General features: G+C 38.6%; 4 protein-coding genes and 1 long non-coding RNA gene across 9 annotated transcripts; 2 read left to right on the forward strand and 3 right to left on the reverse strand.

Annotated features, from left to right (window-relative positions):
• Positions 1-510: 510 nt before the first annotated feature.
• On the reverse strand, positions 511-2,649 carry LOC128876812 (uncharacterized). The gene is made up of 3 exons (XR_008457120.1): positions 2,096-2,649; positions 1,844-1,962; positions 511-650 (listed from the first exon to the last, which is right to left on the reverse strand). It is a non-coding gene; the product is annotated as an uncharacterized LOC128876812 (long non-coding RNA).
• LOC128876808 (U-scoloptoxin(05)-Sm1a) lies at positions 605-3,850 on the forward strand. Its single transcript, XM_054123507.1, has 3 exons — positions 605-741; positions 1,597-1,752; positions 2,656-3,850. Exons 1-3 carry the CDS (start codon positions 675-677, stop codon positions 2,865-2,867), a joined length of 435 nt encoding a protein of 144 aa, XP_053979482.1. The 5' UTR covers positions 605-674; the 3' UTR covers positions 2,868-3,850.
• A 1,778-nt stretch (positions 3,851-5,628) lies between these two features.
• Positions 5,629-17,488, reverse strand: LOC128876791 (coronin-2B-like). 5 transcript variants are annotated; one of them, XM_054123469.1, is made up of 11 exons: positions 15,238-16,112; positions 13,480-13,531; positions 13,323-13,420; positions 10,154-10,351; positions 9,620-9,736; positions 8,945-9,259; positions 8,610-8,834; positions 8,330-8,539; positions 7,873-7,990; positions 7,572-7,798; positions 5,629-7,282 (listed from the first exon to the last, which is right to left on the reverse strand). In XM_054123469.1, exons 3-11 carry the CDS (start codon positions 13,338-13,340, stop codon positions 7,088-7,090), a joined length of 1,623 nt encoding a protein of 540 aa, XP_053979444.1. In that variant the 5' UTR covers positions 13,341-13,420; positions 13,480-13,531; positions 15,238-16,112; the 3' UTR covers positions 5,629-7,087. The 5 variants fall into 5 exon arrangements, with proteins under 5 accessions (XP_053979444.1, XP_053979443.1, XP_053979442.1 ...); XM_054123468.1 differs by lacking the exon at positions 15,238-16,112 and adding an exon at positions 16,698-16,810 and having other exon boundaries at positions 13,323-13,531; XM_054123467.1 differs by having other exon boundaries at positions 13,323-13,531.
• Positions 17,489-18,287: 799 nt separating this feature from the next.
• LOC128876794 (NEDD8-activating enzyme E1 catalytic subunit) lies at positions 18,288-20,366 on the forward strand. The gene is made up of 4 exons (XM_054123481.1): positions 18,288-18,637; positions 18,743-19,103; positions 19,179-19,508; positions 19,587-20,366. Exons 1-4 carry the CDS (start codon positions 18,387-18,389, stop codon positions 19,947-19,949), a joined length of 1,305 nt encoding a protein of 434 aa, XP_053979456.1. The 5' UTR covers positions 18,288-18,386; the 3' UTR covers positions 19,950-20,366.
• A 1,111-nt stretch (positions 20,367-21,477) lies between these two features.
• LOC128876796 (proliferation-associated protein 2G4) lies at positions 21,478-24,364 on the reverse strand. Its single transcript, XM_054123483.1, has 7 exons — positions 24,204-24,364; positions 23,395-23,629; positions 23,148-23,310; positions 22,890-23,069; positions 22,542-22,790; positions 22,319-22,465; positions 21,478-22,224 (listed from the first exon to the last, which is right to left on the reverse strand). The coding sequence occupies exons 1-7, from the start codon at positions 24,286-24,288 to the stop codon at positions 22,120-22,122; spliced, it is 1,164 nt and encodes a 387-aa protein (XP_053979458.1). The 5' UTR covers positions 24,289-24,364; the 3' UTR covers positions 21,478-22,119.
• Between the last annotated feature and the right edge of the window lie 456 nt (positions 24,365-24,820).

Below are 24,820 nucleotides of genomic sequence, written 5' to 3' on the forward strand. Positions count from 1 at the left end.
ACATTTAAAAATATAAATAAAATTGTTATATAACCAGCTGTGATTTGTCGACAAGCCAACATTTTATTAGAAATATTGAATGGTCAAGAATTTGAAATTATTGGCGCGTATCGATTATAGATCGCATTTTCATTGCGTTATATGATTTGAGACAAAGATTGAGGCGCCACGTACAAACTACGGAGGAACTAAAAGGAAGCTATATATAAGCCAGCGGCTACTTCAAAATGTTTCAAATGACTTTAAAGAAAGTATATCACAGAAAGAGTAAACGCAGATTAAAGAATTTCTGTTATTTCAAAAATTATGTATTATATCCTCTGGTATACTTTTTGTGAATTAAAGTCATTTAAAGTATTTTAAAGGAGCCACTGTTTTATATATATATAGCTTCCCTTTAGTTCGTCCGCAGTTGGTAGGTGGCGCCCCAAAACTTTTTCTCAAACCATACAACGTGAGCTTGGACGCCATAGTCGCATTCGCGTCGTCGTACGGTTATAACTGGTTGTGACGTCGTGACTCTCGTTTCAGACACTGGAAATTCGAGTAGGGGTTATCGTCGCGCGTTATGTTGTGACTCTTCAACGAAAGTGGTTGAAAAACGTGTGGAGAAATCGGACCTTGGTCGATACAACTGTTCCGTTCGTAATCTACAACGAGAAAGAATCTTTGAAATGGGCGCCAACAGCGGCTCGAAAGGTTTCGCATTTTTCGCGGCATTACTTCTTCTCATCGAAACTGGTAAGGTTAACGCACGTTATTAGACGACACGAATACACTCGTCGCGTTCCTTGGGCGGGGCATTTGTAACAATTTTATACAAATGTGCAATATTCAAACTGTAAAATGCAAATCGCGAGTAATATGGTAGTAGGAGCACTATTTACAATGGTCCAGGCACAATGTCGATCGAGACTTGATTCTCGATCACTTATTTTTCGTAGAATCAAACGAATTCCGTAGATTTTGGATGGTAATTTGACGAGATTTTGAAAATGAAGCTACACAAGTAGATGCAACGAATTGTTGCTCATAAGAGTAAATCTTTCATATATAATTCTATTTGATGTATTTTCAAATTTATTTGATTTATGGGTTAGTTATGGCGTTACCTATGATTCTTTAACAAATAACAATCGAGATAATACATTTTTCAATACTAAGACAATTCTTTAGTATCAGGTCGAGAAAAGCATTAATTTAAAGCTACGACGGAACATTAATGTCAGTTCAGTTATCGATCGATCAGTTTTCCTGGAAATCGAATATTCTCTGCTCTAATAATAATCATGCTCACATGATTTGTCATGTGTCCGTTTTGACAGTTTTATACGTGTTTTTTCATAATGACCTGTTACAATGTTCTATTTTTCCACCAGATAGTTGTACAAGAAAATTATTCTGCCAAAGGTCATTTCTAGATTCAAATACTAGATCATTTTTAATTCATTTCGTACTACTAAGATTTCATTTGTGATTCATTTGACGTAGGTCGATAAGCAGATCGATAACAAAGTGATCGAAAGGAATCACCGTTGAAAAATGCAATGTACAAAGGATTAAAAACCGACTTTCTTACGCGTTGTTTTCGTTTAGTCCACAGTCTACGATGCTATCAGTGCATCAGCACAAACAACACGCATCCCTTCCAATGCAACGAATTACTCTCGAGCGACATCGATATCGAACCACAGCCTTGCGATGCTGTTTTTGGTGCAAAATACTGCGTGAAGCACACAGGCCGATTTGAGGGTAAAATAATATCGGTAGATCAGGTTACATGTCATGTCTAGGGGCGTTGGTTTGGGAAGCTTAACACTTACAATTAGAAACGAAAACTAACCTGAAATCATGTGGCCATCCTTTCACATTAAATCATATGGGAGAAATCAAAGCACGATCGATTATCTAAATAACCTCTAGGCGCCTAGTGTACTTTAAGTTCGAAGTTGGAGTTTAAATCTGCAAATATCATTAGTGATTAAACAAAACCTATAACCGATACTTTCTTGCATTAAGCGACAACTCTGGATTGCTATCAATGCACGCCACAAGAGGAATTGGTCTGCGGGGACGACAAATTGGTTAAAAGTACCTTGATACCGACCAATTGCAGTCACGTTTACGGTGCACGTTATTGCATCAAATCGTTTGGGCGATACGGAGGTTCTTATATTGTAATTTGAACGTTCTTCGTGTCGAGTGTGCATCAATAGACGTTGACTCTTTATTTATCGCACAGTAACATTGCGTATATCACTCGTTTCTAAAATAATTGATTTTGAAATTCCTGCAAGATATAAAAAAAATAAGTAATTCAAGGATTGGGAATTTTAGTTGTGCATGATGCTTTGGTTTGCATAAACGAGGATGAAGAGTCTAGGAGGGAAATGGCTGTTGTACAGCATCCTTTACGAGGCTCCATTCTTTTTCAAATACTAAACTAAAATTTGACCTACAAAGAGATTGTCTCTATACGAATTGTTTTTCGACCCTAGATCTCTAAAACTCTTCATCCCAACCTTGGTCTCGCACGTACTGCTTTTTTATCAGCATCCTCTGCTTTTACACGATTGCATGTTCCATCTTCTTGTGCGTAGCAACGCTGTAAGGTCTGAAGAATGAAAGAAACTAATATTTTGTATGTTACAATAGGTGGAATAGGTACCAAACGATTCTGTTCAGCGCTGGATCTGGGAAACTATTGCGATTATGTGAAACGACAGGGAGATAAGTTGACTTATCGAACTTGCATCTTCACCTGCTCTGGCGACGGATGCAATCCAGCGACCACGTTCAGACCAACCATCGCGTGGATCGTACCGATTGGATCGTTAATAGTTTATAAAATACTTTTCCAAAGATAGACATTTAGAGGGGATTTCATGACAGCTATCAAGTAAAGACAATTTTGAATCTCGACTGGTAGGGTTATGTCGTAATTTTGTAATGTATAAATCAAAGATGGCCGGCACGATTAGTTATGAGCATGACTCATAACTAAATTGCGGATTTTATGCATTTATAATGCATACAATAATATATAAAACATACATAATGTATGTTGAATATATTTTACCATTAATATAATAATGATATTTCATTTTATATAAGTGCACATACCTCTTGGTTATGTTTAGCACGTGTTTATTATGTTAATTTGTACCACAAATGCATAGAGTGAATTGCTTTATAAAGTAATTTTGATCCGTCCTAATGTTCATTAATATTAACTTTATATATATTTCAAGGGAGCAATTTACACTTGACTAACATTATGATATTCGAGAAACGTTCGTGTGCCTTCTTTACCGCGAAACTTTAGCTTGTAAGGACTCGTATGGGATGAGTCATGCTATTGACATGGCTTTATATCGTTAAAAATACAACACAATGGCGAAGGAAGAACTTGAATTCTTCCTATGATCACATTCTTTCCGTAAATAAAACTATCCGTCCGCAAAGTACAATTGCATATTACTAACCAACTAAAAGTAATAAAATTTATTAAAAGTAATCGCATCTTGCACAGATATGAAGATCTGATTTAACATTTTTTACAGTAAGCGCGTTTACTGTATAAGTTATCTAACGTAGGCCATCGGACCAAATTATGATAAGTTATCTTTTATATACAATCGTTAATATTGTAGAGAATTGTTTTTTACTATTTTTTTTACATATATATACACTTTACCAGAGATTTTTATCGTTCATATTTGTATAATTTTGTACAGAGTATGCACCCACATACGCGAAAGTATTTTTTACGCGTGTAATCGATTGCGTAGAAATTAAGAAAATAATGTACTATCTATATGAACCATAAAACGACACAAATGGGACTGAATGCTTTGTTCTTTATTTACGGACGAGATGTCCGTTAGTTCTCCATGTTACAGACACACCTCTTGTTTCTCTGCGTATAAATAAAATATGATAGTCGACCAACCGCTGATAACAAATTATTTCACGACGATCTGTAAGGTATTTGCACGTTAACGCTCTTTGGTATATGTATATCCGTTTATACAGTAAACAGTACGTAGGATTAGCACTCTTTGATACGACGTACACGCTCGTAAGCGGTGGAGCAAACTTTATCGTAAGCACGAAAGCTTCAAAGCAGAGATGAGCAGTATTCGAATCTAGATAAACATTTCAAATAAGGAATAAAAAATAAACTTTCTATGCGTCACTCATTGAATGAAGATTACAGGTTAAATTATGGAATGAAAAATGTATCTTTTTAACGAATTTAGTGTATCTGAGCTGGTCTTATTCGAATAAATTTTGCCCATCTGCGTTGTAAGTCAGCAATGTGAAACGAAAACGTGTAAATATCGAACGTGACTCTCTATCGATGCTTTAGGAATATACTCCTATCATTTTACCAGGAATTAAAAAAAAAATATATGTACGAATCGGATCAGAACGTTTTCGTTTAACAATGACAAATTTGAAGCACGCATAAACACGTATAAGTTGCGAGAATCGTTTACTCAAGTTTATATATTTATCTGCTCGAAGTTACAGCTATATATATATATATCGTATGAAAAATACATGTATATATATAAACAGTGTATAAACCATTACTTAATTCGATCACTATCAAGCGGTAATTTCATGGTGACTAACAATCTCCCGTTTGTTGGTCCTAGACAATATATAATTTGACACACACACACATACATATCGGCGTTATTTTTTAATGTAAATAGAATTGAATCGAGGATCGCGTATCCTCTTCTCCAATGATTCGTTTTTGTTCTTTTGTTAATTGTTCTATGTTCCGCGCGTGTATTGCACTCAACACTCTAACGTACAAAAGATGTCAAGCTAATGTTCGAAACTAATCGTTAATGTACAATAATAAATATATATAATATATATATATATATATATATATATTGTCACTGCCACACGTTTGCGAGAAGGGAAACTTAGTATTGCCACCCGTGGCATGGCAGTGATTGTGACAGTGATTAAATATAAACGCTGGGTATTCGAGTAGCTTAAAGGTAATGTAAGCTAAGACCATCTTTATCTTATCTTACACGCTAAAAGTGAATAGAATACGATCTAGTTCAAAAATTAAATATTAGATAAATCAATGTACAGCCGTTAAAGGAGTTGATGATATTATTTACTATTAAAAATACAAATTAATCGTAAACTGGTGTAAATCAGAGTAATAAATAGAAATTGCAAGTAATCATCGACCGATGGATGAATTTATCGAAATCATATGAAAAGAAAACTATCGCTTAAATGCATCGACTGTAGCGATCTTTCGTTTCCCGAATAACCTTAGTCTTTAATCGTTATTTGTTAGTCCTTATATATTTTGTGCTTCATTCACATGTTCCAACGTGACATTTTATTGCATCTTAATATCCCCCGTCGCAGCTTCTAAACGCCTGCATTTATCTATCACTCTGTATACGACAATTCTACGTAAGAACGAATCGCATACGATAAACGTGCGTATGCACAAGACAGGTACAATTATTCGTGTACTTGTAGTGGTTGATGTCACCTGGGGCTTCTGGGTGTAGACCATGTCTTTTGGGTAGGATACTCAGCCGACTTCTTTAAATCGCTTGGCGATACGTTAAAATACCAATCATACTACACGAGGTATGCTAATATCAGTGCATCTTTGATTTTTGAAGTAGCTAACCGCAATAGTAGTCAAAGGTCAGAGTATCCTACTCAGAGGACAAGTCCAAGACCAAGAAGTCTCAGTTAACATTAACTGTGAATGGCCACGAAAGCCTCAAATATCTTATTCAACATCTAATACTTCCTCAAAGCTTTATCTTTCTTCTTCACACTCTAAAAAACACAAAGACTGTTCACTTCACCAGGTATTAGCATTACTGCCACTGGAGTACTCTAAACAATCTTTGTGTTCCTCAGAGTACGTTTACACGGAATGTTTTACCAAATTTGGACACACTTTCCTTTACATCTACGCGTTGAATTTACCTTTGAAGTTCACACGTCCGCGTTTCGCGAAACACTCCGTAAAAAGTTGATATCATACTAAGTCTCAGCGAAGCAAAGGAAATGCTAAAGTGACTATGGTGCGCCAGCGAAGTAAAACTACTCGACTCGGTGGAAAGAAAACGATTCAGAGAAGAATCACACGAATGACGCAGAAGAGAACTACCAATGATCGCGGAGAAGTATCAACACTTTCTATATAGACAAAATCTCGTCTGTACAGTGAAGGCAATAGTGTAAATCACAATTATTTATTCTTCATTTTTTTTGTTCAGTTTCTCTACGCATTTTTCGACAGGGTGTTCTGACGGGAATTGACTAAATTATTGTTGCTCCGTTGGTGTACGCTAAAGACGGTACAAGATCATATAAAGGTAGCAAAGAGAATGGAGTAGAGTGGTGGAGAAAGGACCTACAAATTTTTAATTGAGAATTAAAAATTTAGCTGGAGAAATCTATAGTGAGGAATTCAATCAACCTCATCGTGTTCAGCCGGTCACCCAAAAAAATGTCATATACACTCCAAGTCTATTTTGTCATATAGTCTCATATAAAATCAAAAGTAATCAATGAAGTAAATACGTAGCATTCAGTGGTTCCGCTATAAACATGGGCGATGTCTTGTTTTCGTTACAATTTGTTAATAACACGCAATAGGTCTACAGTGTATACAACATTTTTTGCCTAGAATCTTGGACACTTATCGAATGCCTCACCAGAAAATCGTATCGTCAACAAAGTTTGAGTGTCCGTTGTTTACGTTGTTTTCAATGCGACCATGAAATTATCATGCACCATTTCTCTGCGCAACATTTCGAAAGCTCAGGCGTCGCATCGTCCATGACGGAATGCGTTACTTATTCGTTAAGTACCATATCACTCGTACAGCTAGCAGCGAAGCTACAGATAACGTTTTTCAAGCGTTAACACGTTCGAGACCGATGTATTACTATCCTGGATAGCAGTCAACATTTTTGCAGTTCTGATCAGATCCGTAGGACTGAACAAGTCAGATGTTGCGTGGCTCGTAGGCTGAGTTATCAGGCTCGAACGTGTTAAAATTCTCGGTGAAGCTTTACTGACGTTGAAGTTTGCGAATCTGTTCCTCCAACTCTTTGACGCGCAGTTGGCTGCTGGCGAGCTGTCGTCGCACCAGTCTTAACTCGTCCGTTTGACGAGCGAACGCCAATCTCAGCTCAGCTTCGTTGTTGGGTATGTCCACGGTCTCCAGGATTTTGTTGTCGTTCAGGGGGGCTGTGATGATGTTCTTCTGCGCGTAAGAACAAGTCAGTAAATAATAATCGTGTATGTGTGTTGCTACAAGTATTAATTCTACAAATTTTACTCTTGATCGTTATTACTAGCGTTTAAGGTAAGAAACAGGGTTTCTTACCCACTGATTACTTCCACTAAAAAACATGTTTCCTGTTTTAATCAAACCATTTATTACTTATTACTCTATTTAACGCGGTTCTTTAAAACGCAGACATTCCTGTCGCGGATGAGCGAGCACCTGTAAAACATGAACCGTGAAAGTCTGTAAAAGTCGCCAGATCTACCTGTAGCACAACGTTCCCAAACTTTTGCTGCAGCTGCTGGAACTTGGTGCTCTGATTGCTGGAGGTTTTCTGGCTTTTCTCCGACATATCGTGCAATTCGATTGGCCTGTAGTCGGGCACAGTCTCCGCGGACAGGAACGCGAATTTCTTTTTGTTGTTCAGGTCGGTCGATGGGGGAAGCTGTGGTGGCTTGTAAACGCGTGGCTTGTGCGTGGTAATGCTGCCTCCTGTTGACATTTCATTAATGAGTGTATCGAGAAAAGAAATTAGAATGATAAGAGGAAAAGTTGAACGCTCGTACCGGTTTTCAGGGAAATTAAAATCGGTGGACTGTTCATGCCGCTGATCCAGTCCCTGGCCGACAGAGCGGGACAGGTGCCAATGGTATCCGGGTACAAGTCTTCCTGAAATTGGTCGCTCTAGAAAGTGAAAGTTTCCAATTAGTCGTAACGAGTTTCAAAGAGCTACGGGGGGTTGCCTGGTCGAGAAGTTTGGAAAAATATGTTCTTTATGGCATTTTTATCGAGTTTTAGGTGTTGAGAATATTCTATCACTTTAAAAATACCTGAATAAGATGTAAGGTATTTTTATGTATAGCGATCTTATTATTTCTCTAATATCAACGGGCATGGCCACTATTTAACAATAATAAATAATCGTTAACACTTGAAAAAATTGCAGATCAGTGTGTATAACACTTTTGTAAGAATTAAAACACAGAAAGGTGTATATTTGAGTCGTTTGTTAACGAGGCCCACCTTTCGAGGGACTATCATCGATATGGGCTCGCACATTCCACGTGTGGCGTGCAGTTTGTAAAATCTGAACACCTCGCACGTGGAGGTGGTAATGCCTCTCTTTGGCATCACGCCCAATCCTCTCTGCGGATTTCCAGAAATGAACTGGCTGAGGAAGTGCATCCAAGGGGCCTCGTTAACCACCTCGTAGTATCGAATGTTGCCATCGCCCTGAAACAAGAAATATGTAGAAGATTAGAGACATAGGGTGCGAGATTTCAAGCTGGGTCTCGACGTTTACCTTTCCCGCCAGGTACACCATATTGGTGTCATTGTCGTAATACGGGAACACGACCCCACTGGAGGAATCGATGGTCTCGCACGTCAGAGGGGCACTCAGGTCGTGCTGACTCCAAATGGCGTATTGTCTGTCAGAGTGTCGACTGAAACCTGTCGTGAGGAGACGTCCAGAGTTACCGAGGAAAACCACTTTGCTGGCTTTGGTCCCAGCGTGACAGACTCCTTCCTGAATAACAATATAAGATCGATAGTTTGAATGATAATTTTCACAGTAAAATTGAATAAGAAAGAAAAAGTGAAGTAAAATCAGATAAAGTTGATCCAGTCGACACGTACAGAGACAACGATACCAGATCTAGGCTCGAAGACTCTCAGCTTCTTATCCTTGCAAGTTGTAGCGAGCAAACTGCCGTCGCGATTCAGAGATATGCTGTAGATCACGTCTGGATGTCTATCGATCACACTGACAGCGACTCCTCTGCCTACATCCCAAACGATCACCAAATGATCGAAGCCAGCGCTGAAGAGCACGTTCTCGGCTACCGGGTGCCATTCTATGTACGCGACCCTGCGTTTGTGCTCTTGCAGATCCACCAACCAGTCGGTCAAGTTTCGGGACAGACCACCGTCTGGTATATGCCATAGTTTTATCTGGAAAAGGAGGCATTGAATATCGAAAATGATAGGAAATCAAAATTTCTTGTTTGAACAATCAAGAAGAATTGAATTTACTAAAATTTATTTTAAGGCATTCCTGTAGATTTTCTAGCGATCCAAATTGTTGTCTTGTAACGTAATTCTGCAAGGAATATTACAACACATGGAACCTACAAGAAGACGAACCAAACTAGGGTGGACCATGGTTGGAGCCTCGCCAAATCTAATGGGAGACCTAAGGAATTACCGAATGCCTGACTAATAGCGTGTCGGAGGTTCCTCGGTATCGGACACCTCGCTAAGCGATAAAGTCTAGTTATTTCGAGCAGTATGCATATAAATGATTAGCCGTACGGTGCAGTCATCGGAACAGGAGGCGATGACGTTGTCGTTGAAAGGATTCCATTTGATGTCCAACACTGGGCCAGTGTGACCAGTCACCCTGCTCGCATTAAAGTCCAGTCGACCAGTCTGAAAACAGAGTCGGCTCGAGTGTCATCGATGTTTGCACAGAATTTAACGCCAGTGCAAATATCAACGCGCATTCTTATCTTGATACTATGTGTATCAACGACTCTACTATTTTAACGAGTTTTAGCGATTATGTGCTCCACCTCGATTTTCATTACAAAAATAAAGTTAAGGACGTTTGATTTTCCCTCGTTTTTTATCGCTATACAACTCTACATTTGATCAAAATAAGGATACTTTGCAGTGAGATACTTTGGTGAGATACAATGGTAAGATAAACTTATCTACGTCGATGCGCGATTTGATAGTAGCCTCACGCTATACCCGCAGCGTTAATAAGCTATCTGGCGGCATTCGCGCTTGTGCGACTACGCGTAAGAATAGCAAATCGATTATTCGATAGGCTAAATAACTTACGCGATCGAGCGGCAATACCAGAAACGCCCCACCGCCCGCGACCTCCGTCACCACGGCGAGGAATTTGGGATTCACGGCGCAGAACTGCGAGTCGTGGGCGTTCTTCGTGATCTTGATGTTGTCGTAGCATTTCTCCCTCTTGGCTGGCAGGCCGTAAACGTGCCGAAACTTGCTGCTCCGAACACCTCTGAACCATGACTGAAAGCGCCGAATCGTCACCATGAGACAGAGATCTCTTAACCCTTTGCTATTGTGTAAATCGGGGAATAGGTGTATACATTCGATTTTATTCGTCACTTGTCACTCGAATAAAAATAAAATTTTACCCAATGGCTGATCAGCATTCAGGACCGTGCATTGAAATCACTCGGGCGTCCTGTCCTTCAAACTCAAACTAACTCTTCAAAACATAAAGGGTTAAGAGACGCCTCACTCCGAGTTCGTCGATTAAGCTTGCTCTATGATCGATTAACGACGGCAAGGTCAGTAGCACGAAAATATGGAATTATTTACGAGTTCACCAAAACTCTCTCCGGTTCAGAAACCGTGAAGAAGAAAGTCTCGTGACCACGAAACCGCCTAAAGCGCACGTTTCGACGCGTGTTATCGAATTAACGCGATTCGCGACGCGGATGAATTCGTCAGTCACCGATTTGCGAATTCCCTAGCAAAAACTGGTCGTTTAGAAGTTGGACTTGGCAAAGTCCCATGTGTCTTCTGCACGAGGGGAAGGTGTATAATCACATCGATGTGAAATCTTCGGAGTTAGTCGCGCGTGATGCATATTTGCTGGCGATGCGCAGCGTAGCGCGGCGAGACAGATCAAATTATGCGACTTTTTCCAGCAATAACGAATAAAGTAAGCGTCGTTCCTGTGCTGGTATGTGTGTGTGCATGCGTGTGTATGGAATTATGACCGTAATCTCGACCCACCGGGCGAGTGATTAACGGTACACACTCCACGTCACTTTTCTTTATTCCTAATGCGATTGGAATAGGCGATTCATTCCCATTCGACAGAAATTGGAAATGGATGGTAGTTTAAATTGTTGGAACAAGTGGTGGCTAATGTAAAATTATAAATCCACTTAGCATCGAAGCTACCAGGGCGACAATCAAAATAGTAGCGAATGTAAAACAATAGTAATATTACATTACCGCATGTTATGACTCCTCTGAGCTTTAGAGTCCACTTAAAGGCTTCCCGATGCTGGCGAGAACTGGGATGCCCAACATGTGCACAATTGACACAATAACTCAACACCTGAACATCGTATAAGCTTCAGAGTTTGAATACTTATATAAAAATACGATAAATACTATTTATCGTCGTCCGATCTTTCTGTTCTTAATAGTTTACGCGTGACTCACAGGTTTGTTAAATGAACAATCAAGGATTAAAATAATCGTCGCGTTATCTTGACTATGGTTCGCGAAACAATCTTCTAATCTCGTTGATTCATCGTTTTCCAGTTGAAGAATTGAAAGTTTATAGAGCACTTGTGAGATCAAGACAATCATAGATTAATTTTACAATATTACGTTCAACAGACCTCGGACGATATTGAGTCTCGACCATGAGTGGTGAACGCTGTTTTCTGAATATTCATGGACTCTTAACAAATTAGATTTTTCCTTACAAAGGAGAAAACGCCGCTCGCATTAATTAGGAGATCAACTTTCTGACCAATTTAGGGGAATAAGTTACATTTCAGGAACGAAAGAGATTTTTATCAAACATTCAACGTGGCAGATTAGAATAATATTGGTTTAGAAACAACGTATCTGGAGCTTTAATAAAAGATAAGTTTCTAGTAGTTCTTCATATAGGATTCTTGAGATTTGGAATTATTTTACAAATATTGGCCAACCCTCCCTCCCCTTGGGTCTCTTCCAGATCCGTTGCTGGTGAGCACATGTTGACGCCACGATCAGACAATTCAACCGAATCGATCGTCTGTCGCGACTAACGCGACGTTAATAATCGTCACGCGAAACGCAACGGCAATTAGGGTCACGGGAATATGGTAATATTAATCGCGTCTGCCGACAACAATGCCATATTCAAATGTTCAACACGTATCGTACATTTACATTGAAAAAAAAAGAATGAAGTGAAAAGAAGAATTATAGAAACCACCATTGAAATGACGAAATACAGTCCATTTTATGAATCGACTACTCTCTTTTTCTTTTTCATTTCAGTTCACCTTGAAATAGGCGAATCGAATTAATCGAGCAGCTGAATTATGCCCTTTTGTTTTATTTATTGGGTTTCTTGTGGAACGTATCCGTGGGATGAGAAATGTACCGTGACTAAAAGAGTCCAAGAGATGCCGTGCTAGATACACGACCATCGTTTCGCCATAAATATAGCTTTCGCCATTTTATCGGTTCCGATAAACGTAATGGTTGGTAATCAGTTGTCGAGTGCTTAATAGTAGCTTCATCGACGTTGGAGGAGAAATTGTAATATCAGCGAATATCGGAGCAGGTCAGGTCTAATGCCACGATCCTACGAGTGCATTCACAGTCTCAAGTATTATCTAGACTTGGAAATTGGAACAATTTTATTCCAGTTGTAAGTGACGAATAAATTCATACATTTATCGCATCGATATTTATTAAATGTATTGGGGCAGACTATTATCTTCGCTATTTTCTACTGTCAGTCTCGCATGGATTGCCTTGCGATTTTATTTATAATCATACAAAATAGGAATAGATTCACAATTTTAGTTAACAACTTATGCTAACATCAAAACATCACACGAGGCACAAGTAAAAATGTGAGCCCGCAACTACAGCGTCATTCCATTAATATACAAACGTTTTGCGAAAAATAACGAGGAAAATACACTTATCAGTAATAACACAGAAGGAACAATCGAAAGAAATACATATAAAGCTTGTTGATTTTCTTGTCCATAACAAAAAACGACTAATTTGAACACACTCGAATTGTTTTCAGAAAATTCTCCATGCAATTTTCAAGAATCTCCCCACTCGTGGCCCTTCCAGGCAACCCCTTTCGCTACTCGAGGGGTTGACCGAGATTGCCACGTTCGAAGGGGCCTTTACCAAAGCGAGGGGGGGTACCGGTGAAGAGAACTGTCGGGAATACTGGTTCGACTGGTTCAAAAAGTCACGAAACACCGAAAGCACTCACCTGTTTGTCGTTGGTCATGTCTGATACCGATCGTGCTCAGAAGTGGCAGCCGGTACACGTGGGGGGTGAGACGGTGGTCGCCAGTGCACAAGAGGAACCTGTGGTAATCGAACAAGCCAAGAACCCATGCATGTGTGGGAGAGGGAACTTGTACTACCTTGAAACTCGCTTCATTTGTAGCAGGCGCGACGCCAAGCCTCCCTGCTTTACTGGAAGAAACAAAAGGGAACACGTGGCCTGGTGTTACACCATTTCATTTATCATTGTCAAAGAAAGTTCCCAACATCGAATGAACGATGAATTTTCAACCCTCCAGTCGCCACTGTGGACTTTCTTCCTCGTTTATGCGTAAAACGTTAGGTTTCGCGAACGGCAGTAACGAGAAATCGAAGACTGCATGTCTCGAAGCGTGTCGAAAAGTTGTAAAAGCGATTTTCAACGCGCAGGTGGTCGAATCGAAAGGAAAGTTCGGAGGCCAGAAGAGTCGGTGAACTTTAGTACAGCTATTAACGCTTTCCTAACATGGTTTCGTAAACTACAAGATAACGTAACTCGAACTTTTATAATTCGTTCGATATAGGTATCGATAACATGCCAAATCTCAATGGTCCTCCAATTGTTCCTTTATCGCAGTTATTGTTACTTATTGTTCGTGTTTCTGAAAGGAGTACTTGAATTCCAACACCAAACTCGTTGCCTATACTTGGGCACATGGACCATTAAGAATTCACGAGTTTCATTTGAAGGTTTCTACCGCTGAGATTTAATGCTATGGATGCCATGAATTCGCTTTTCAACTCAACCCTGTGCTTTCAAGTACACCCCGCAGAAAAAGGACCCAGCGATGTGTAAATGCGGGAGAGTGCGTTAAGAGGGGCGATCGTTAAATCGCACTTTAGAACACCAGTCCTGTTATTCCACCCTCGACTGGGCACGCGTCCATCCACCAGGCTCCCAATTTTCAGGAAAAATAAGAATCCTACGTTCACGATAGAAGTTCAAAAGTGTCTAAGAATATAAGTAACATCAAATACGTATTTTTTTTTTTTTTTAAATTCTAGTACTGTGCAAGAATTTTAGGGCACTTTCTGTACATTAGCTTACATATTTTATTTTATTTCACCAATGTTAATGTACAACAAACATCTCTCCAATCGATTGGGAACGTGTTAATGGCCATACCACAGCTCGAACGCTAATCGTTCGCGTTCGACACGCGAGGCGAGTATTCCATCCACGTGTCGATCAATTGTTTAGATGGTGGAATCATTTTTTTTACGTTACAGACGCAGTTACGTCACGCCTCGGAACCGGAGTCATCGACGGTCGAGGATGAGTTGTCGTATGTCGACAAGGTCGACTTTGCTGCCCATGCTAAATAACACTGGACTTTTTTGTCTGGATACTTGAAGCTTCAATGACAGGAAGAAGACGTTCCAAGCGTTGCTCGCTTATCGCGACTTTGAAGTAGGTTTCGATAAACTGCGATCGATGGCAGATTTGTGGATCGTGCTTGGTGAAGTACATAAAATAAGGAACGATCCCAATGTCTTTTTCAAGATAGAATTCAAGTTGTGGAAGGTGGACGTGGGCCACACGATAACCAGAAATGAGAATATCACTTTCATAACAAATTTCAGAAAGATTGACTCGATAGAGTGTATTCTATCTTGAAAATCAGATGAAGAAATGAGTTTTCAAGAAGAACCTCCTTAAACCCCATAAAAATTGTATAAAGTTACTATACAAAAATATTTGTGTACCCTTGTAAATAGTATCAATACTAGAAAAAAACATTGTAATCATTCCTCGCTCTACATACTCCAAAAAAAAAATTCCTGAAGTATAGTCAATTTCCCAGCTATCGCGCCAGGAAGTGCTAAACCTCCCAAGAAACTGTTAGCATCATAAATACCTGTCTCCCTATCAGCCAGGAATAATTTTAGCCTATCTCCGTGTCTCGTTCGTAGAGCCGTGCGAAGGGAACGTGAGGCGGCCTCGTGGGAGCGCGAAAAGTCCTGCCGCGTCACAATGGAACTCGTTCGGTAACGATAATGCGAACCAACAAGGCGAACGACACCTACGAGTTCTTCTCGCGTAAACCCAATTCGCGGGGTAACGATCTCTAGGGACTTACAATTTACAATTAGTCACGCGAGTAAGTTTCACCGAGACAAGTCTAAGCGCAGATACATGGCTATAGCAACGATATCCAGCTGAGAGTTCCAGCCGCGCGCGTTTGATCGCGAAAGTCGCCGAGCTAGCACTGACTTCTCGCTACGGCTTTATAGCTGCGGCTGGTGCCAGTATCACGTGGCGCAACGCCTAAGTTCGTGCGTGTTTAATACACAAGCGTGACGTTTTATACAAACGCTGGTGTTGTCACTGGCGTAATTTACGTACCTACTTCTGGGAGACTTGAGCGAGGGCTAGAGCGGATCGCGGTACGTAACACACGACCAGTCCAGAAGAGTCGGTGGCTCTTATCTAACTACCGATCGGTGCGTTACACATGCAATTAGCGTGCAAATACATCGACGACAGGAGAGGAGTTACTTTTACCATTCGACGCGCGGTGATTGTTAGAGGGAATTGAAATCGTGGAACGGATGAAAGTCGTGGATTAATTGAGCTATTAATAGTGGTTGGAAAGGAAAATAAACGGGATTCTGAATACTCCAACGGTAGGGCACGTGTATCGGTGTACTGGTCTGGCGTTGATACGATACTCGATCCAAATTTCAAGTATTCGAATATCTTGTTTACACTGTACAAGTCTCTGTTCAGAATCTCCGGAACAGAATGAAAAGTACAAAAAGTTAGTGTCCTTGTTACGAATGCAATTAGGACGGTAGCCACAACAGATTCTTTCATCTTCCAATTTGTTCGTTAAGTTTATCGATTATCATAAACCTAACGAACACTTCCTTAAAAAAAAGTGGAACTAACCCCTGTCCCCCATCGCGAACGTCAATCAATACCAATTTCCTTAAATCAAGTCGAAGCTAAAGTAGAGCGCTTTAAATACTCCTTGATTCACAAACAATGACTAACGACATACCCTAATGGTTACGTGCAACCGGTATACAATGCCAGTTACTTTAAAGCCGAATCGAGCAGATAGCAACGATATCGATAACAAATTTTAATCTGTAATACTAATATCCTTTCGAACTCTTTCGAGCAGACATAGCTCTCTTTATTTTTTAACAAAATCACGACATACTACACAAATCAAGCTACAAAGCAAACGATTCTCCGTAAAAACACAACGACGCGTCGTTGTTAAAAGAAAGCAAAAGCTCGAACAATTTTTCCAAAGTATCCATCCAGAGCGAAGCGACGAAAAATGCTCTTAGAGAAAGAAAATCTTACTTTTCCGCTGGGCTTGTAGCACGCTCTGACGTCTACCATATTGTTCAATAAGGAATGAGTGTCATCCCCGCCGTCCAGACCAAATTTCTCCGCCAATTCCTCCCTCGTACGTATCATTTCCCAGTTCGCGATGTTATATCCCATAGAAGCTTTTTGATCGTTTCGAGATCGATTCCCACTTTCGCCACCGTCGCGTCGCGATGTCTATTAGATTGCCTCCGTTTACTCGTCCTTATTTATCGAATTGTTCATCGATAATTTCGTAGCCACCTTTAGCAGCCACCCTTCGCACACCTAACGTCAAAACCGTGAACGGAGCGGTGGACAATCGCGATAGCCACGTGCTGAACGCCAACCTTCCGACGATTTCGTAACCCACTCACTGAACCCGCTCCCACATGTACACGACGTATCGATTCGATGATGTGCGCGCAACATGTAAACACGGAAGAGCACGCCGCCTCGAGCAGTGTGTGGCTCGCCTCAATGCCGCCAGAAATCGAACGATTATCGCGCGCTTCCGTTACACCTGTGATTCGTTCGATTTACACGCGCGCGGAATAAGTGTTTACTTTACTCGCGCGTACGAGTAACGACTGGACGCGAGTCCTATACGTCGAGTAACAACTCTATTCGCATGGTGAGCTGAAAACGGGACTTTTTCGTTCGCGTCGCGAATCGGTCTGCTCCAATCTGCGCTCCTCCCTGGTTTCGCGTGATGGGGGATGAGCCAGTGACGTCCAACGTGTGGACATGCTGAAGACTTCACAAAGTTCCTAGGAGAAACGGATTTGTGGGCACAAGTACATATAGTTATGAAAATAATACGAATGAGTTTAGATATAGTCGACAATTATCTTTTTTATAGTCATAGATATGGTAATGTACTAAGGAGCCTACTGCACTAATTAATCCACGGGTCTGTAAGGCTATTGAGGCGGCCCTGGGATCAGTATGACGTACACTCAGGGTCGTGTTAAGTGCCGTCTTAACGTATGAACACGCTGGCCACTTGGGGGCTTCATAAACTCTAATGTATGCTACGTGAAACAACCCAAATAGATATAAAAGAGTAATATTAAAAACAAATAACAATATGATAGAGATGGATAAAACCCAGAATAAGAAAAAAATGTATTTTGAGAATGCCCAAGTTTGTCGTCGAATAGTTCCCATTGCCTAATGCTAGTGGCGCCATCGGTGGGAAAACGGCCAAGTTTGTAGTAAAAAATAGTTCTCACCGTTTCTGTAAGGTGGCGCCATTAACTAAAGGGTCGATAATTATTGCTAGATTAAATAATTCTTCATAAAAATGATAAATTTTACATATTAATCAGTATATCTTAGTGTTATAACGCAAAGAATCGTATTAATTAATCATTTGTGAAAAATTAAACATAATTGATTTAAAGGTATCAGTACCGCCATCTAGCAGCAATGGTGGCAACTATTTTCACTATGAACTTGGGCGTTTTGTCGTTAGATGGCGCTGCCGTAGGTTGAAAAATTAGTTCCCTGTCCATCGCTAGATGGCGATACCGTTTAATTTGTTTGTCGTAAATGTCTCCCGTATTGTTCGAATAGGTTAGGGTATAGTATTAAGAGAGAGAGAGAGTTTATATAATTTTCTATTCAAGTATTAATACTCGACTGTTATAATTGTAAGGTGTTTTTCTTAACAGTACTCCAATGATGTGTACCGATCATACTCACAGACGATGGAGTAATTTGCGAAAAGTATTAGAAAGATCGGGTCCCTTCTGTAGACCAGACTTCGAACCATCGTCGGAAACTTTGCAGTTCTTGTTAGAAAATTGTAAGATTCTTGTAATCGGAGCTGGTGGGTTAGGATGTGAGTTACTTAAAGATTTAGCGCTAATGGGATTTAGGCACATTCACGTAATCGACATGGACACGATTGAACTATCTAACCTTAACCGGTATGACAGCATAGTTATTTATTCACTGACATCCACACGTTATATTTATATCTAAAAGACTAACAGATTATCGAAATTGAGGTTGATTTTGTTGTAAAATTGCAGGCAGTTCCTATTTCGTCACAAAGATATCGGCTCGTCGAAAGCAGAAGTAGCTGCAAAATTTGTAAATAGTAGAATTCCAGGCTGTAATGTTGTATCTCATTGTTGTAAGATACAGGATAAAGGCGAAGAATTTTACAGACAGTTTCATATGGTACTTTGTGGCCTAGATTCAATAGTTGCTAGAAGATGGATCAATGGTATGCTTCTATCCCTTTTAATTTATGAAAATGGAGAGTTAGATAAATCTAGTGTAATACCCATGATTGATGGAGGAACAGAAGGTTTCAAAGGAAATGTAAGGGTAATATTACCTGGTTTGACAGCTTGCATTGAATGCACCTTAGATTTATATCCTCCTCAGGTGAATGCTCTATACATATATTTGTTTTTATTAAATGTTATACTTCTTATTTTCAATCTAATTGTTTAAATACAGGTTACATATCCATTATGTACAATAGCAAATACTCCACGTTTGCCAGAGCATTGCATAGAGTATGTAAAAGTGCTACAATGGTCAAAAGAAAATCCATTCGATTCTCCAATAGATGGTGATGATCCTCAACACATAAACTGGATTTATGAAAAATCCAATGAGAGAGCTGCACAATTTAATATACAGGGTTTAACGTATAGACTAGTGCAGGGTGTTGTAAAAAATATTATACCTGCTGTAGCATCTACAAATGCTGTTATTGCTGCAGCTTGTGCTACAGAGGCATTTAAACTAGCTAGCAGTTGCAGTGCATCACTGAGTAATTATATGGTAACTATGCAGTGTTAACATATATTCAAGCCAGGCTTTGGTGGTGTAATGTAATTAATATATCACTTTTTTTAAAAGGTGCTTAATGATTTAGATGGAATCTATACTTATACTTATGAGGCTGAAAGAAAAGAAGACTGTGTGGCATGTAGTCAAATTCCAAAAGAAATTGAGATCAGTAACCCTAAATTCAAATTAAGAGAATTGATACAACTTCTTTGCGAAAGATCTGATTTACAGATGAAGAACCCAGGTCTCACAGCATGTATTGATGGCAAAAATAAAACACTGTATATGCAAACTGTACAAAGTATTGAAGAAAAAACTCGCGAAAACTTAACGAAAACTTTAGCTGATCTTGGGCTAAAAAATGGCAGCGAGATAAACGTTGCTGATATTACTACTCCTAATACGATTATATTAAAATTAAAATTTGTGTGATCTAATTCAGATATGTTCTAATTATAAAATTCCTTCATTTTGTTCACGGATTTATGGCTACAATCATCATCGGGTATTTACAGTATTTATATTAATTTTTGTTGAATTAAAAAATAAATGTTCAGACAAGATTCTGTCAGCATTGACCATCGTGAAATGATAAAGATCAAAACATTTTCGATGTAGTATCGTCTTCAACGAACCTATAAAATAGGTATCACACGGTAACATTGTTTTAAACATTGCTTTAATATTAATTCATTCTAAGACTGCGTAATAAACTGGTATTGCTATTTTTTCTTTTAATAGTACTAATCCTTTTGTCTATCCTTAAATATAACAGAAGCGAGTATTAAAATTATAGTAGTTTATGACATACCTGTTACATTAACAATAAAGACACGACTGCAAATACAATTCTATATTTCTGATGATTTTTGTTTTCATTTTTCATCAGACATCGTTTTGCATACAAAAATTAGTAAGTCATAATCCATAAAATTCTATCTTGCTTGATCGTAACTTTTAATCGTAAAATTTTGCGTACCTTCAGAAGTAGACAGTATCTTACAGATTATGCATTAATGCAACTACTTTTTAAGAGAAAAAAAGGAGCAATATAATGATTCGTGAAATATGCACGTGTCAAAATCTATACTCGTTAGCTTGTCATTAATTTTTAATAACAATTTCATATCACCATATTAAATTTTATGTTTGTATGAATTTCGTGCACAGTCCTCTTTTGCATTGCAAAGACTTTTGAGTAGTGACCTCTGTGCACTAATTGTATTTCTAATATTTCGTTTTAACGTAATGTAACGTTAAAAATTCTATGACTGAAAAATACATCGATTCACTTTCTCCATGTCCAGTGAATACTGTTATCGTAAGTATTGAACCAAATATAATGGAAAGATAATCTTCTAGTTAGAGCAAATGAAGGACAGTGCACCATGACCTAAGACATCTTTTGTTTTACAAGCACACTCGGTAACATTCGACATATGCACAACTTGAGTAGAAAAAATATCTATAACAGACACATTATCTATCCTCCTTATACAAAACTATTATTACATTGTATTAATATTTCATCATTTCCGTCTTTTGGCGCGGCAAGACGATAATTCCCCAAGAATATTCTGTTCTTACATTCTTCACTTTTTCACTCGAACGTGAATAACACGAAGTGCACCTGTAATTAGTTCCAATAACTTTTACTCTAAACACGCAATCGAATTTGCGCGCCAAATTAAATGGAATAAAAGTTTTTTGACGGTTAGGAAATTCTTGAAACGAAATACTCTGTGAATCATTGGCATTTCATCGTTTATGCGGAATCCCAATGTGAACATTTTTTTTTCCTTTTGTACAATTCATAGTTATTTGTTTTTGTATGGTTTTAATTCTCATTCACTAGACACGAGATGCAAGATCAGCTAGTGCAGAACTAGCAATGGTGTCGAAGGGAATCATGTCACGTTTGGCAGTGCATTCAAAAATTGCGGTATACGTTTAACTGTGATTCTGTTAAAAGAATTTTTCTTTTAATGCAACGAAATTTTAAGTAGATATTTTAACACAATATAGTTTCTGTTACAAAAAATGTGTACGAAATGAAAATCATACTTCATTGTTGTTTCTTCCACGAAAGAAACACAATATGAATGCACGTGCGACTCGCTTTCTGGCTCGATCGATCTAATTCGCACAACATAGTCGTATATAGTCCGAACATTATTTGCGAAGTAAGTTCACATGCTTGAAATGTAATACGTAAGCTGCAAAATGTCTTATGAATAATTATCGTTCAGTGTATAATAATACCATGGTCCATTAAAAGATATTCCGGTATAAAAACGTAAATGTCAATAAGTGGCGACATAATGTGTCACAAAAGTCTGATTCGTTCAGGGCAGAACTCGACACTTTCGGAACTGATACGGATATAGATAAGTGCTCGAGACAAACAGCTATAATTTTTGTATGTTGGGCATGATGATATGGGAAATCACAATTTGTAAATTATGCGTTCCAAAAAAGGAACAAGTATTGAGGTACGGTGAAGGTGGGGGCAAGTGTCTACTTTCTGCTCTGAAGCTGCTAAACAAAAAGTAACGTATGTGCACGATGTTAATACGTCATGATGAACGCTAAAATGGTTGTGTTAGGCCTTGGCGTCAACTTCCATTGCCACTTCGCCTACTGCCTTCTCGGCCTTCTTTTTCTTCTTCTTTGCAGACTTCGGGTTTGCCGAGGTATACAAAAGCGTCTGTAAGCATAACAATCGATTAATGTGAAGTTCTTGAAAAAAAAAAAGAAACAAATCGGTGGTATTGTAAAATAAAAATAAACTAATATCATACCTTCAGTTCAGGATCTTCGACGACACAATCGGACTGGTACGTATCAAGGTCAAAGGGAAGACCCGTAATTTTATGTGGCCCATTGGGCATTAACAGGACTGTAAATTTGAATTGTGCAGCGAATTCATTTGGCTTTTCGTACAATACCTAGAACAGCGATAAAGACGTGTAAATATTTAATATTTGGAATTAAACGATAAAAATAAGTATCATAGAAACATACTTGGAATGGTTCGATCAACCTGTGATTCACGCATTCCATGACTGCCATTTTTGCTTTCTTCTCGTCTTCGAAAGTGCGTAAGTTAAATGGCATTAGACCATGTTTATGAGTAACTTCAGAGTAAAACATACGCGATGCTTTTAACTTCAGCTGATACGTTTCCTCTGTTTTCTTAAATATAGTAACTCGAGTATCTTGTTCTCTGCCTACACCTTCACCAGTGCTAACCAGTACGTCCATAGCATATACCTGAAACATAAAGTTTACAGTATGTTAGAAAAATGCTTCTTTAATTATAATTAGTTATATGGTACACTAAGTACATATGGTATATTAATTGCATTGTACCTCATGAGTTTCAAGGGTATATTTTTCATGGTCTTTTTTCTGTGCATCATTTGGATTTTGAATTATAGTTTTTTCTCCATCTATTTTAAATTGTTTCAACTGATGGCTTAACATTCCCTCAATTGGTTTACATTTATATGCCTCACAGATTTTTTCCACTGTTCCTGTTATTGTGTAAGTCTGAAGGAAAGAAAATTATGTAGAGAAAGGTCAAGAACTAAATGGTTAAATAAAATATAGAATATATGAAAATCTTACCTCTGTACCTGGTTTAAGAAGCCTCAAGGCAGCTTGAGATGCATAATGTGCAGCTAACACTACATCTGCCTTTCTACCAGTAACTTTCTTCGTAGAAGAAGAACCTATAACAATAGTATGTGCCACAACTGCTATGAAGCCATCAATATGTGCTCCAAGATCTCTGGAAATGATATGTTGATAGATATATTATTAAAAGATGAATATTTAAATTGCTAGTCATGATATTAACAAATTGTGAACCTACACTTTTACCATGTCTTCATCTTTAAGTATAAGATCCGGTTCACTTGCAATTGGTGAGAAATGACAAATGCAATTGTTCACCGATATGCATGTGGGAAAAGCAATTCCCTTCTTTAACTCTTTCTCTTTTTTAAAAACTTTGCTGGTCTCTTCGAGTAACAATTTATCCCCGAGTTCACAGATTTCTCTGACCGACGATCCAATAACACATTTATCTAAGACTTGTCTCAGTACTCCTGAAATCGTAAGCATTAATTTATTATTGATAGCAAACGTGTTCAAGATCGTACAGTTAAACTACATATTCATAAAACATCATAAATGTAATTAAAATAGAATTTATAACTTTTATTCAACTTATAAATAATAAATTGAAATAAAAATAAGAACTAACGCAAAAGGAAGTCGACCGTACGAAAAATATTCAAAAAATATCCTATGGCTGGTCTTTTTACAGAAATGGCAACACATCGAGATATCAGAGAACGAGTGGATTATGGTCATCGGTAAAAATGGTTAAGCTCCGTATAATGGAAGAAAACTGGCGTCTCTCGTGATCGAATAGAAAAAGTTTAATAATTCCTTTTCGATCGATTATTAGAAAAGCATGAAATATGCAGGTTATCGATAAGTTATTGAAATGTAATAGTCAATGCTAGTCTATCCCACATGGTAAGGGGGCCCGGCATTAGCGCGCCACATTCCATATGGCTAGGCGGAAAATACGACATTAAAGGGCCCATGTTTTCACGGGTCAGTGCCACTTTTGATTTCTGCGCTGCATTAGAGAGCGTTAAGTCGTTTTCTTACGATTTACGATCTCGCCGGCCATTTTATACTTGGTAACAACCAAGTCTTCGGCGATGGTCTTCCCAGTCTCCTCTTTGTCCGCCATGTCTTCAGCACACTGTTACGATCACGTGACTCAGATCTCCTTTGCAGTTGCTTCTGGTTGCTTCCTGTAATAGCCGGCGCTACTGACTACGTTTACAACTAACATCGATTCACAAGGAATGTCGCTCGATCGTCACACGATGATTTTTATCTAATTCTACGCGTTGATAAAATATTGAAAAGTATTAGACATCTATTTCTCCTTATCGTCTGATATTCGAGGGTTGAAAAGTAGCCTTAATATTGCAGATGAAATACTATAAAAATAATTAAATTTTGAAGAAAAACTAACAGAAATAGAGGAAAATATTAAAAGAAAGTATGGTTTTTGACAAAAGTAACTCATTTGAATACAAGTTTTATTAAGTCACAGGTGACGCTAGTGTAGCCCATCAGACATCAGATCACATTTTCATATAATTGATGAATGAATGCAGTTTTTTCCTTCACTACTTGTTTGTTATTTATTTATTATCATAGAATGCCGTATACACAATATTTAAAATCAATTATTATAACATCTTTGTTATAAT

Source organism: Hylaeus volcanicus, chromosome 5 (assembly GCF_026283585.1).
Source record: "Hylaeus volcanicus isolate JK05 chromosome 5, UHH_iyHylVolc1.0_haploid, whole genome shotgun sequence".
NCBI classification, from domain to species: domain Eukaryota; kingdom Metazoa; phylum Arthropoda; class Insecta; order Hymenoptera; family Colletidae; genus Hylaeus; species Hylaeus volcanicus.